At 42.7% G+C, this 12,957-nt stretch overlaps 2 protein-coding genes across 2 annotated transcripts in view; one reads left to right on the forward strand and one right to left on the reverse strand.

Moving 5' to 3' along the window:
* The first annotated feature begins 990 nt into the window (after positions 1 to 990).
* LOC115006381 (MAM domain-containing glycosylphosphatidylinositol anchor protein 1-like) lies at positions 991 to 7,444 on the forward strand. The gene is made up of 7 exons (XM_029428593.1): positions 991 to 1,177; positions 3,082 to 3,268; positions 4,080 to 4,149; positions 4,368 to 4,506; positions 4,589 to 4,921; positions 6,486 to 6,716; positions 6,850 to 7,444. Exons 1-7 carry the CDS (start codon positions 1,123 to 1,125, stop codon positions 6,918 to 6,920), a joined length of 1,086 nt encoding a protein of 361 aa, XP_029284453.1. The 5' UTR covers positions 991 to 1,122; the 3' UTR covers positions 6,921 to 7,444.
* Positions 7,445 to 7,670: 226 nt separating this feature from the next.
* Positions 7,671 to 12,957, reverse strand: part of LOC115026367 (ubinuclein-1-like) — a 5,568-nt gene continuing 281 nt past the window's right edge. The window contains 15 exon segments of the mRNA XM_029459218.1: positions 7,671 to 7,945; positions 8,060 to 8,641; positions 8,794 to 8,844; positions 8,931 to 9,021; positions 9,024 to 9,070; positions 9,144 to 9,251; positions 9,495 to 9,619; positions 9,725 to 9,854; positions 10,455 to 10,525; positions 10,647 to 11,229; positions 11,314 to 11,378; positions 11,522 to 11,656; positions 11,996 to 12,091; positions 12,259 to 12,363; positions 12,923 to 12,957. The exon segment at positions 12,923 to 12,957 is cut by the window's right edge and continues 281 nt beyond it. Coding sequence (XP_029315078.1) covers positions 8,086 to 8,641; positions 8,794 to 8,844; positions 8,931 to 9,021; positions 9,024 to 9,070; positions 9,144 to 9,251; positions 9,495 to 9,619; positions 9,725 to 9,854; positions 10,455 to 10,525; positions 10,647 to 11,229; positions 11,314 to 11,378; positions 11,522 to 11,656; positions 11,996 to 12,091; positions 12,259 to 12,363; positions 12,923 to 12,957 — 2,198 coding nt within the window. The 3' untranslated portion in view covers positions 7,671 to 7,945; positions 8,060 to 8,085.

Here is a 12,957-nt window from a genome sequence, read left to right on the forward strand (position 1 = left end):
GTGAGTAATACAAAAATAAATAAATATATAAACAAACAAAAAGGGAGGATAAGGAGAAGAGACGGTCGGGGGTTAAAGTCTTGAGTGATGTTTTGAATGTGGAGAGTGAGGAGGAGTCTCTGATGGTTTGAGGTAGAGAGTTCCAGAGGGTGGGGGCAGCGATGGAGAAGGACCTTAGCAGGTTAGCAGCAGCAGAGCGGAGGCTGAGGGTGGGAGTGTGTCTGTGGAGGAGGTCAGTCAGGCAGGAGGGGGCCAGGTTATGGAGGGCTTTGTAGGTCATGAGGAGGATCTTGTACTGGATTCTCTGGGGGATGGGGAGCCAGTGGAGGACGGGGGTGATGTGGGTGAGAAGACGGGCAGCGGAGTTCTGGATGTGTTGGAGTTTATTGATGATTTTTTTAAGGCGGAGTTCGGGGGAGCAGAGTGGGTGAAAGAAACAGTTTTGTTTTTTATAGGTGCAAGCTGGTCAAGGCAGGAGGAGAGAGTGTGGTTGTAGTAGTCTGTGAGGTCGGAGGGGCTGTGGAGGTCAACGAAGGGAGAGGTGGACATTATTTCAGAGAGGAAGGATGAGAGCGAGGTTTTGCCTTGGTGCTGGGATGGGAATGTTGACGTTGTCATGTTGTCAGGGTGATGGCTAAGTGGTCGGAGCCGGAGAGATGATGTAGGTTTAGTCCAGTAGAGTAGACAAGGTCCAGAATGTGACCACGGTTATGGGTGGGAAAATTGACGTGTTGAGTGAGGATAAAGCATATCAGTGAAGTCAGCGGTTATTGTGGAGTCAGTGGAATCCATGGGGATGTTGAAATCACTGAGGAGGAGGATTGAGGGGGAGAGGGAACAGAGCTGCCTCAGAAAGTCGGAGAAGTCTGAGAGGAATGATGGGTGTGTTTTTACTGAACACACACACACACACACACACACACACACACACACACGCAGCTCTGCATTATTCTTGACACTCCCTTCCTTCCTCTCTTGATTTACTAACAGAGAACGCCCAGAGTCAGCTTCAGACACTTTCTGTTTTCTCCGTCTGCGTCTCTGACAGCATCACACAGCCAGCTGGTGCTTCAGACGTGATACCAGCAGACAGTATTTTTGAGCCAGGGATCTCGATCAAGGATGTTCACGTCTGGACGGCCAATCACCCTTCTGCTGCTTTGCCTGTTGGGCTCAGGTGAGTGAAGCGATAGCTGGATGAATGCAGGCACAAGAAGAGAAAACCTGACAACCTGATTGGCTCCATGTGGAAACAGAGTAGAGACATGATACAAACTGCTCATTTGAAACAGAAACGTTATTTGTGATCCCTCACAGTAAAGTCTGCTGTGAGGGATGAACCTGCGAGACCTCGTCACAGGTTGTGAATGTCAGTGTGAGCAGCTCAACCACAGGGTGACTTAAACGTCTCAGATTGTGTCTGAGTCTGCATCTTTAGGACTAAAAAGGTAAAAACCCTCAATTTTTTGGGGAGCAGATTTGTTTTTCAGTATCTGAGATCATCTCGTGATCTCTCAGAGTTATTGTAGAAACCCTGCGGGGGTCTCAAACCCCATGTTGGGAACCACATGGAGAAAGCATAACTAGGGAGATACATCACTGTGAGGGCATTTAATCTGTAGTACATGTAGTATATGACAGCACTAACAGTTAAGTAAAGTAACATTTACTGTACTTAAGTAGGATTTTCATCTATTTCTACTTTACCTGTGTATTTCTATTTTAAGGTAGTTTAAACTTTAAATGTTGTACTTTTTACAAGATTCATCTAAAAGCTACATTTTTTAGTTATGTTTCAGATTCAAATGAATGTAAACTAAATATATCTCATAACATTGTATGCATTGCTAATAGATTACATTTCCCAGGACCTCATGAAGCAGCTTTAAAATGCTGGATGAATGTTAAAGGTTCAATGTGTAAGATGCTAAAAATTAAACTTAAACCATTAAAACAATGAACTAACATTATCAACAGAGTGTGAAGAGGTAACAGTGTTGACGTTAAAGACGTGTGTGTGTTGTGTTCTAGAGATATCTCCTGACATTAGCATGCTAACAGCTAGCCGCTGTTTTATAGTTTGTTTATTGGATTAAACAATACTACAACTAAAATATTAGAGATTGTTTGGACCCAGTTTAGAGGAGAAATACTGCCCCCTATGTTTTTGGAGCAGGAGGATCGGAATTACACATTGAACCGTTAATGCATTAATAATAGTAATAAAAAATAAAATAAAATAATAATAATAATAGTAAAATGAAATGAAAATAATAATAATAGTAAAAATAATAATAATAATCCCAAATTCTACAAACCTCTGAAAGTGTCCATTCTTCACAATGACTACTTTATTTATTTATTTATTTATCTGAGTACCTGAATACTAATGAATCAGGAAAAAATAGTTTGGTTTGGACAATATTCAGATGAGTCTGTGTAGACATAACATGGCAGTTGTCTCACTTCACTCATTTTGCTGACTGGCATGTGGGAAGCATAGCTATTAATTTTGACAGCCAGTATGCCGACACACACACACACAGAAACACACCCCCGCCCCACACACACACACACACACACACCCCAGAGCTACTGTGAGTGAGATCATCTGATAGGCAGCAGAACAACCTCAGGATTCGGCTGAACAATGGTCATAGAAAAGAGGAGCGAGTTCTTGGACTTGGGCAGGGTGTCCTTCCTTCCTCAGAGGAACACACTGGGTGTATTCAGCGCGCTACAAAACAATGGTTCACAATAGATCAGCTAAAAAGAGTATTATTTCACGAGATGGCAAAATTCAATTGACCCATGACTGTATTATGTAAAGACAAGGAAATGACTCATACTTCACAGTTTACATCAACCACATAAAAAATATGAAGAATTGGATTTAATTCTACAGGAGCTTTAATATATACCACATAAACCTTTGTGGAGTTCTATTCTGTATTTGTGTTTATTATGAAATATTACGTATTCTTTGAGACCTGCAGTGTGAGCATTAGTGAAACTCCTTTAAATGTATTTAAAGGTTGACATATTCAAGTGGCTTATTGTGTTTTTCTTCCTCTCCCTCAGCGACCTCCTCCCCTGTTTCCATTCACACACCTGCTCCACCTCTTCCATCGCAGATTCTCCATCCCTCTACAACAGTTCTCCCGTCTCCACCCTCTCCAACAGTCCTCCCGTCTCCACCCTCTCCTACTCTCAGCGTCTCAGAGGTCGGCTGCCCTCTGACGATGTCCCCCTCCGCCCTGGTGGTCCGGTATGTGATTCACACTCTGGTAGAAACATGAGCTGCACCAGAGTAATGATACATATTATAAAAGTGCTCTAGTGCACAACACTAGCGTTGGGTAAAAGTGGTTTTAAACATGTTACCCTGAGAGCACTCGACTCTAGATGAGTTCACAGACTAAACATAATATGACTACTTAATTGTTCTTTCAATGACTGTCTGCAGTGGTTGTTTGTCTCCCTGTGTTTTATTGTTAGTTTTTATACCTGTTGTAATATGTGTTTTTATTGTCAAAACCCGGAACTGAAAATGAACTACGACTAGAAGACCGATACACAGCATCAGTTTCACTTTATTTAAATGTAACAATGCCTACATGTATTGTCCCTGTCAAAAACCAAACAATAAATAATCTTTTAATTGTGCTGTTTTCAGCCTCTAATATTTAGATTTCCTGATTTCCTTCTGTTTTATATCATATTAAAGTGACAAATATGAATATACTTATACTAATTGATAATGAATATAATTGTTACATGCCTCCTACATTGATCTGGTATCTGGTGCACCTTTTTGGTTCAACAATATTTTACTCCGACAATTATCTGTGTTTGTTTAACAGCTGATGCCTGTTTAAAATAGGGATGTAGAAAATGCAATGCAGAACAATTTGAAGAATCTTACTTTGTCCAATTTGAGCACAGACACTAAAACTCAAGCAAACACACAAAACGCTTTGAGAAGCACTGACTATTTACAGATCTCCTTTGTTTTGTTTGGGAACCTTTTACCGGTTTAGTTAGTTACAACTAATTGTGTGTAAACTCTCCCGTCACAGGTTTGGAGATCCAGTCGCAGCTAACTGCTCAACGACGGGTTTCGCTCCTCTTGGTTGGGAAGTCGAACTGGTAAAGGAATTAATGCTCTTTAATATGCATATATATATATATATATATATATATAAAAGAAACCCTGTTAGCTTAAAGAGTAACTCAACACCACCTGATCTTACCTACAAAATCTGAACATTACAAGCTTTTCCATAGGATTTACTTCATTGAGCAGGTTTACCTGATACATTAGAATCCTTACAGCTTTGTGAGTTGTGATATTTCGGCCACTCTAGGCAGCTCCTGAACTAACCATGGATCGTTCTCTGGTGTGGCGCGTGGACAGGATGACCAAGTGGAGCATCACACCTTCGTGCTACGTCTTCTCTGAAGAGGGAGGGCAGTGCCACATTCATCTTCCTCTGACCGTCTACAGTGAGTTAAAACCTTTGTGTCTCTGACATGTTAGAACATTAATAATGTTCTGTGTGGTTTATATGTGATCCTGTCTCCACAGAGCCTCCAGATAATGTGTTCTTCAGCGTTGTTAATCACACTGGTCCGATGATTGAGGGTCATCAGTACACTCTGCAGTGTGCAGTACAGGATGTTGCTCCTGTGGAGAACCTCATTGTGACTTTCTACAGAGGACCGACAGTACTGGGTCGACTGCAGCCGAACAACAACACAGAGAAGACACCAGTGACTGAGGTCTTCACTTTAAACATCACCTCCAGTAAAGAAGACGATGGAGTCCAATACTGGTGTGAAGCAAAACTAGAACTGGGACCTGAAGGACCACAGCAGCCTCCAGTGGTGACGTCACACAAACTCACTGCCACTGTCCTCTGTGAGTGAAACTGTATTACATGTTGAAGGTGTAGAATTGTATCTGGAAGAATTTTTATTATCAACCTCTCTCTCTTTTGTCTTTTCAATAACCCTCTTCCTCTCACACATGGATGGATTACTGAGAAGGTCTACCGGTTACTTTCCAGACTCAAAACGAACACAAAGAGCAACCACATAAAAAAAGCTAGAAGAACACCAAAATAATTAAAAAGTGACATAAAACAACTACAAAGACACACAAAGCGGCCTCAAAGAGACACAAAAATACCTGAAAGACACAAACAGAGACAAATCAAATCAAATGTATTTGTATAGCCCAATATCTCAAATTATACATTTGTCTCAGTGTGCTTTACAGACTGTACAGGTTACGACACCCTCTGTCCTTAGACCCTCTGTCCTCAGACCCTCGCATCGCACAAGGAAAAACTTCCTAAAAGGAACCCCATAATTAAAGTGGAAAAATGGAAGAAACCTCAGGGAGAGACTGAGGAGGGATCCCTCTCCCGGGACGGACAGACGTGCAATAGATGTCGTGTGTACAGGATAAACAACATAGTACAAATACAACATTTGACAGAAATTATGTTGAAAAAGAGAAAGTTTGGATGAATCCAGGAAAATGTCAAAAAGGCTTCCCGGTGTCCAGCAGGACCAGGGCAGCAGGCGCTGTCACGATTCCTGATCCTGACGTAAACTTTATCAGTGGCAACCTGCCACATGAGACACAGAAACTCCGGGGATGATGCCCCGGATGATGAGTTAATAACATACATTTACATAAATGCATACAGATAGAAAGGGAGAAGAAGAGAGAGGGAGGGGAGGAGAGAGGAAGAGAAGGAGAGCAGGGAGGTGTCCCCCGGCAGTCTAAGCCTATAGCAGCATAACTAGGGGCTGATCCAGGGCAAACCAGAGCCAGCCCTAACTATAAGCTTTATCAAAAAGGAAAGTCTTTAGCCTGCTCTTAAATGTGGAGAGGGTGTCTGCCCCCGAACACAAACTGGAAGCTGGTTCCACTGGAGAGGAGCTTGATAGCTGAAGGCTCTGGCTCCCATTGTACTCTTAGAGACTCTAGGAACTACAAGTAACCCTGCAGTCTGGGAGCGCAATGCTCTAGTTGGTTTATAAGGTACTATGAGATCTTTAAGATATGCTGGAGCCTGACCATTAATTGCTTTGTAAATCAGGAGAAGGATTTTGAATTATATTCTGTATTTTACCGGGAGCCAGTGCAGAGCAGCTAATACAGGAGTAATATGATCCCGTTTCCTTGTTCTTGTCAATACACGTGCCGCTAGATTTTGGATCAACTGAAGAGTCTTAAGCGACTTTTTGGGACAACCTGATAACAATGAGTTGCAGTAATCCAGCCTTGAAGTAACAAATGCATGGACTAGTTTTCTGCATCATTTTGATGCACAAAAGACTTAAAAAACTCTGTATTGCTCCTGCAGTAGGTATTGGAGTCTATCGTCTCATAATCCCCCCCCATGCTCTTACACAACCTGTAAATGTTGCCTTCCTCCTCCTCTTCCTCACTAACTCATCTCGTCTCTCAGTTGGTCCGCAGCTCGTGTGTCCTACGAAGCTGCAGGTGAAGGAGGGCGAGAGCCTGAGCTGTGAGGTGAGAGGAAACCCTCGACCGTTAGTCACCTGGTTCAGAGATGGACAGGTGGTCGCCCTGCCTACTCACTCGAGCAGAGAGCATGCTGGGAAATACACCATTTCTGCAAAAGGACTTCTCGGGCAGAGATTCTGTACAGTGGAAGTGGAGGTCCTTGCAGGCAGCGGTACGTTTATTTTATCTACATTGTAGATGCATATTGTTCTCGTCTTCCTTCGACATCCTGCATGATCAAAAGGGGCCTGGAGTGAAATCAATTAAACTGTAATGGTATAATTAATGTCTCTTCCATCTTCTAGGAACTACAAACAGCTTTAATAGACATTTCCTGTTGGCCGTCTTGCTTATTTGGACGATTATCTGGCTGTAAAAGCTGAAAGAACTCAACGTGATGGGATTTTTCTTCCCATGCCGTCTGGAAGAAGCTGCTCCTGCTGTGAGAAGTTCGTCAGAGAAGACTTGTGTTGCGTCTTTGTTCAAATGGATCAATTTCCTATTAGTTTCTTATTGTGCATCTTCATTTATAACAAATCTTAAACAATGGAGTCTCACTAGAAGCAGTTGTTTTTGAGAGCTTCTGCTCAGGTACATTTTCTGTAATCTGCACAAAGTAACTTCCATATTTTCCAAACTGAAGCTGCTCTAGAAAGAAATTCACGTTCTACGTTAATAATCAATCATACTACAGGTCTGTGACATCGGTATGTTTTCTCCCTTGCTGGTTAATGTTAAGAGGATGTTTATGAACAATGTTATTCTGTCATATGTACATTTCATTCTCTGTCGTATGAAGAGCTACAAAGAGTAGCATCTTCACTTTGCAAAGCACCAGGTCTGTCACTAAAGGTTACGTTCTTTCTGCTGTGCATTAAAATACTCAACTCTTGTCCAACACCTTTACTTTTTGCTTTAGACTTCAACTGCTCTGATGATCCAATAACAAAAACAGTCAACATGAATATAAATGCAGGCAAGTGTACGACAAACATTTAGCAAGCAACGCTTGTTAAAGGTTAAACGTTAAAGGACTCGGTCACAGCAGTTTTTAAAGTAATCTCTCTTTAAGGCTTCAGTTGCTCATAAAGACAAAGTAACTAAAAACAAATGTCTGCACAACATGTAAGCTCTTAATTATTTATTCACTCACATTTTAAACAAAGCCTTTCACATACAAGTTAAAGGCTCATTGCCACATGCAGGAAAATAAACCACAAGTATCCCTGAAGATGCGTCCATCTCAGCTGACGGCACATCTTCAGCAGAGAACCACAACTATAGACGAAGTCTTATTAATATCAGCTGCGTGTCTCCGTTCAACAGCAGTTTGTTGTCGTAACTCCTCAGTGTTTGTTAGAATCCCATCACTTGTGCAGTCTCCAAGGAAGCTGCTCACATCTAGAAAGAAAAGACAAAACGTCATCTTCTATGTTCCAGAGCCGCCATACGTGTTCTTTAGGGTGTACTTTCATACATCCAAAGTTAACAACATATAAATAAATAAAAACTTACTGTGTGTAAATCTGCACCAGGAGTTGTCATAGCATAGTAGTGTCATCATCATCATCAGAGATGATCTGGACATGTCCAGCACCCATGTGGTGTCCAATCTGCAGCAGCTGGGACAGAACACCACCAGTGTGTGGGAAGTTAACGGGGCTGGACTGAGGAGGCGGAGGAGGAAAAGGAGGACTTTTGCCGTCCAACCCAAAGCTCCAGAGCTGAACCGAACGTTTGTATTTTGCAACAGCTGCTGCGAGGAGCTCCTGGGAAACTGAGCGAGTCTGCTCTCGAGCCAGCGCTTGATCGGCCAGGAGATCCAGAAGCGACTGAGATGGAGCAGACGTGGAGTTGACCGGAGGTTTGGCCGCCTCCGCAGGTGTAGAGGAACAAGCATCCAATGCTAACCCTCCCGTTTGACCCTCCACCTTTCTCAAGGCAGCTTCCTTAATCTCAGTACCCATAGAATTGGATATAATGACATCGTCCGATTCAGTCAGGCGCGGGGACGCCTGGAGGACGCTGCAGACGTCTGACGTAGCGGGAGGACCACTGAGAGAGATCTGCTTTTTCTCAGGCCTGGCCTTCTTTACTCTGAGAACACATGCGAGACGTCAGGTGACTTCGGACGTCTCCTTTTACCAACAAAATGTAAATCTCATAACATCTGCAGGAGCTTTTAACTGCATCTAGAAACAAATAAACGAGAACATTGTAGGTGGAGCTGCACTCCTCATAGTACTCACGAGAATGGAGTAAAGAGGCTCAACATTTTCCTGCTCTCCCTCATCAGCACCCTGAAACAACACAGGTACATGCACTTACTCAACAAGGAGGCAAAGAAGAAAACAATCTGTTTTTTATTTGCAGCAGTGTCACACACCTGGATTGCATCCACCCCTTCGGCCAAAGCGGTTTGACCTCATTGTCCAACAAGGTCTTCAGGAACTCCTCCACCTCCTGACTCCCCTTTTCTTTTTATATCCGTCCATTTTCACATTTAACACACGACCTAAGCTCTCCCTGTACGAGAGAAAATATTATGTTGACAAACAAAAGCACAACGGGCACTTTCAAAAGAATCCAATGATCTGACCTGATCTCTTCGTTCCATTTGAACACCTTCTTTGGACCTCCTCTCTTCCCACCTTTCTCCTCCACATTGTCCTCTGGACCAACGCTCAGCTTCTCCTCGTCCGTTGCCCTGACATGGACATGAGCAGAGAGGAAGAGAGAACAAGTTTGATATTAGCTACACAGAAATGTTTGAAAGCAATAAGGGTGATGCTTCCATGTTATTTTGGTCACTTCAATTCAAGTTAGCATTATTGGAAAAGAACTCCAACATTATTTGACTTTTTTTGCCGTGATTCAAGTAAAATAAGACCACGAGCACAAAAGTAACTTTTCCCACACACATCACACAAGATATATGTGATACACTTACTTTGAAGCCTTGACTTGCTCGTATAGTTGACAGTGTTCATGGAAACATGCAATCTGTTCGGGCATAGCTCTGCTGATGGCCTCCTTAAGTTTTTGCATGGGACCCTCCACATCAGGGGGTTCCTTCTGGTCAGGGTCACATGTAGGAAGCGAGTCACACGCAGATATATAACTTTAAACAACTCTTACAACCGGTCATAAACATACAACTCAAATATTAAAAACACTCACCATGTGCGCGAGAAACAGTTTCTTTACGCGCTTGAGGAGCGTGTCTCTGCTGCAGGGCAGGAAAGACGACAGGTGCGTGTACACCTTGGAGCGCAACTGGACACCCAGCTCCCGACACTGCAGCTCAATACTGGATCAAGACGTGAGAGAGCTACGCACTTAAACAACTGTTCATTAAAGCAAAGAACACACGAGCCTGATGATAACCTGGATGTTCTTACTTTTACCATGATTGCTTGGTATCTGAACATCAGGGACAAAAAAAAACACCTGAACTATTTTGTGAAGGTGGCTGTAAGATGACGGCGGCCATCTTTGACTGCAGGTTCTCTGCAAGGCCAGGTCTATATATATATATTACACTGTGTGACTGAACAAGAGGCAACAGGCTCTCTGGGGCTAAACGTGTGTTAATGCTCACAATGATACATTGACCTGCAGGTAATGTTCACTATCTTAGTTTAGCTTTTTAGCATGCTACAATTTGCAAAACAAAAAAGTACAGCTGATGAGAATGTGATTAGTTTTGCAGGCATTTGGCATTAAATCAAAAGTTAAGGGATCAAAACACAATCGGCACAAATCTGGCATTCAAATATCTCGACTTCAGAATCTAAGCCAGTCTGAGCCGTAACAACGTTTCATATTTACAAGTGGAGTCTGGACTTCCCTGCGTACTGCATTAAGACAATAGCGGTGTTTGTTTGCTCCGTGTTGTTGGAGAACTCACTCCAGCAGTATGGAGTTGATTTCTGGAGTGAAGGACTTGAGTTTTGATTCTCCCTCGGAGGTCTTTGCAACCTGAAAAATGAGTGCACATCATCTGTACGTCCATCATGCACTTGTCCGTTTACAATTGATGCTAGTCACAGGCGAGACACCTTCTCTTCGGCATTAAACGAACAACAAAAAAGGACCTTACCACCGTGAGCTTTCGAACGCTGTCTTCCAGTCTTGGAGGAAGTCCCTCCGGCAGCGGGACGCACTGATAAGGGGAGGGAGAACTGGTTTGTGGCAGGAGCTGGATTTGCTCTGAATGAGGCTTCAGCTGCATGCTGGTCTCCGTGTTTGGAGGTTGAACTTCAGAGCGAGCAGCGTCACACGCGGTCAGATCATCTGCTCTGGGTCTGAAAAGCTGCGTCTCCATTACTTTTGGTGACGAAGCTGCTTCGCTGACATCTAATAAAGAGTCTAAATCAATATCAAAATCCACTGCGTTGACCGCTTGGATAAGAGTGTGGTCATTGGTGGATCCAATTAAACTGAGGAGGGGGTCAGTCAACCCTGAACCTCCGCCCCCGCCTGCATCTGCCGGGTACGGGGGGAGTGCGACTGCTGCCACGGTTGCGGCGCTCTTCCGATTTCCTTTCTCCATCTTCTGTCGCTCCTTCTCCTTCTCCCTTTGAAACTTTTTCAACATGCTGGTGACGCTCAATGTGCCGGCAGCCTTTTTCTTCTTCTTCTTCTTCTTCATCTTGTCATCCGATCCAAGTTCAGACAGAGTGCTACAAGATGAACACGTTACGCTGAATTATCTCACAAATCTCATTTTAAAAGCATCAGAGTCAAACTGCTTTGGTCCGACTCACCTCGAGTTAGGATCCACGCTGCTTTTCTTCTTTGGCTTATCCTGTCCACCTTTGGCTTTACGTTTCTAAAAAAGGAGTTGAGAACGTTGGTACAAGGAACAGTTGAATCACTGATGAAACAACACTGAACAAGGTCTTCTGAACTTTAAATCCGTTCCCTGAGAATAAAACAAAACATCCATTACAATGTGTTGCATGTTCTTCTTACTTTTGAGTGCTCCAGTGTTTTCTCTTCGGCCGTGAGGTCCTCCGTCTCAGAAGCCTGGCGGAAGTGCAGAACGCCCGAATTTACATAGAATCCACCAAACTTGGTGGTGATGGAGGACGGCACGAACTCGTCGTACTGCGGAGAGCAGCCAGAAGTCAATAAAATAGTCAAGTACAAAAACAAGCCGAAGAAAAAGTCGAGACAGATTGATGTGCCTCGAAACATCCAAATTGGAAACTCATTTTAAAAAGGGGAAACAGAGCAACAACATTTATGAGCAGAGGAAATTGTGAGAATATCTTATTTATTTAATTTAACAACACGTGTGATTCTGAGACTTGTTGACCGGAGTGAACTGACCTCACAAAAATAACTAATACAAACAAGGCGGCTGAGATGTATCAAAACTGTGTCGTCGTACAATACAACACGTCTTCAAAGGAAAATCAAACGTGTGATTGAACGTCGACTCACAGCCTCGGTGTTGTCGATGAAAGAATCCTCGTCATCGTAACCGAACCCGATATCGATCAAGTCCTGAATGCGATCCTTCTTCTTAGGTTTGCCACCCTGCAATGAGAGGATGCTCAATACTGTTGTTTTAATGAAGAGTTTGAGTTTACAGATCTGCGCCAATTGACTCATTTTGCAATTAAAGAGACTCATTTGATCACTTGAGAAATCTGTTATATTTACAAACAATTCAGGTTTAAAAAATAAAAAAAAAAGCTTCTTACATATTTTTTCTCCAACTCCCACGAACGAGCAGCGACCTCGTCGTTCGCTCGCTTTTCTTCCTGGTCAAATCTGCTCAATGGAACTTCACCTTTTTTGTGGTTGATCTAACTCAATCACACACACACACACACACACACACACACACACACACACACACACATACACACAATGTGCCCTTAAGTAAGACATTTGGCTCAGTGTGCAGCAAAAAGTTGTCACAGGACAGAAAAGGCCAAAGATTCTTGAGTGAACACGATGCAAGAATTGCACAAATATTCTTCACGTTTAAATGCAGTAAAATGAATGTGGAACATATGGAAAAACAGCCACACACACATATTTAACTTTGGATAGATGTTTAAAGTGGTGCAATACTTGAAGAGGTTACCTAAAGTCACTATTTATTTTTAAAAGTTGGAAAAAAGTAAGAACCCAGGCATGACCAGTAAGCAGCAAAGCTTTATCAATGTTTATTGAATTCCTTGGCTTATATAAAATAAATAACAACCAAGTGCTTGCTATATTCCAATAAATAATAAAAGTTACTATTCTCTGTTAATTGATAAAAGCAGAAACATGACCCCTTGTTTTAATGATGTCTTGGCACTTTTCACCATCTGTGAACTCAAGGGGTTCTGAGCAGAACTCATGATAACGTCCCACCTTGCTGTCAACGAGCTGACTGTAGTTGAACTCCG

This window comes from Cottoperca gobio, chromosome 1 (assembly GCF_900634415.1).
Source record: "Cottoperca gobio chromosome 1, fCotGob3.1, whole genome shotgun sequence".
NCBI lineage: Eukaryota > Metazoa > Chordata > Actinopteri > Perciformes > Bovichtidae > Cottoperca > Cottoperca gobio.

Excerpts from the sequence above, each read along its gene's own strand:
- LOC115006381 (XM_029428593.1), top strand. The coding sequence starts at position 1,123 with ATGTTCACGTCTGGACGGCCAATCACCCTTCTGCTGCTTTGCCTGTTG. Across the intron at positions 4,507-4,588 it reads TCTTCCTCTGACCGTCTACA|AGCCTCCAGATAATGTGTTC; the intron begins GTGAGTTAAAAC and ends CTGTCTCCACAG. Across the intron at positions 4,922-6,485 it reads ACTCACTGCCACTGTCCTCT|TTGGTCCGCAGCTCGTGTGT; the intron begins GTGAGTGAAACT and ends CTCGTCTCTCAG.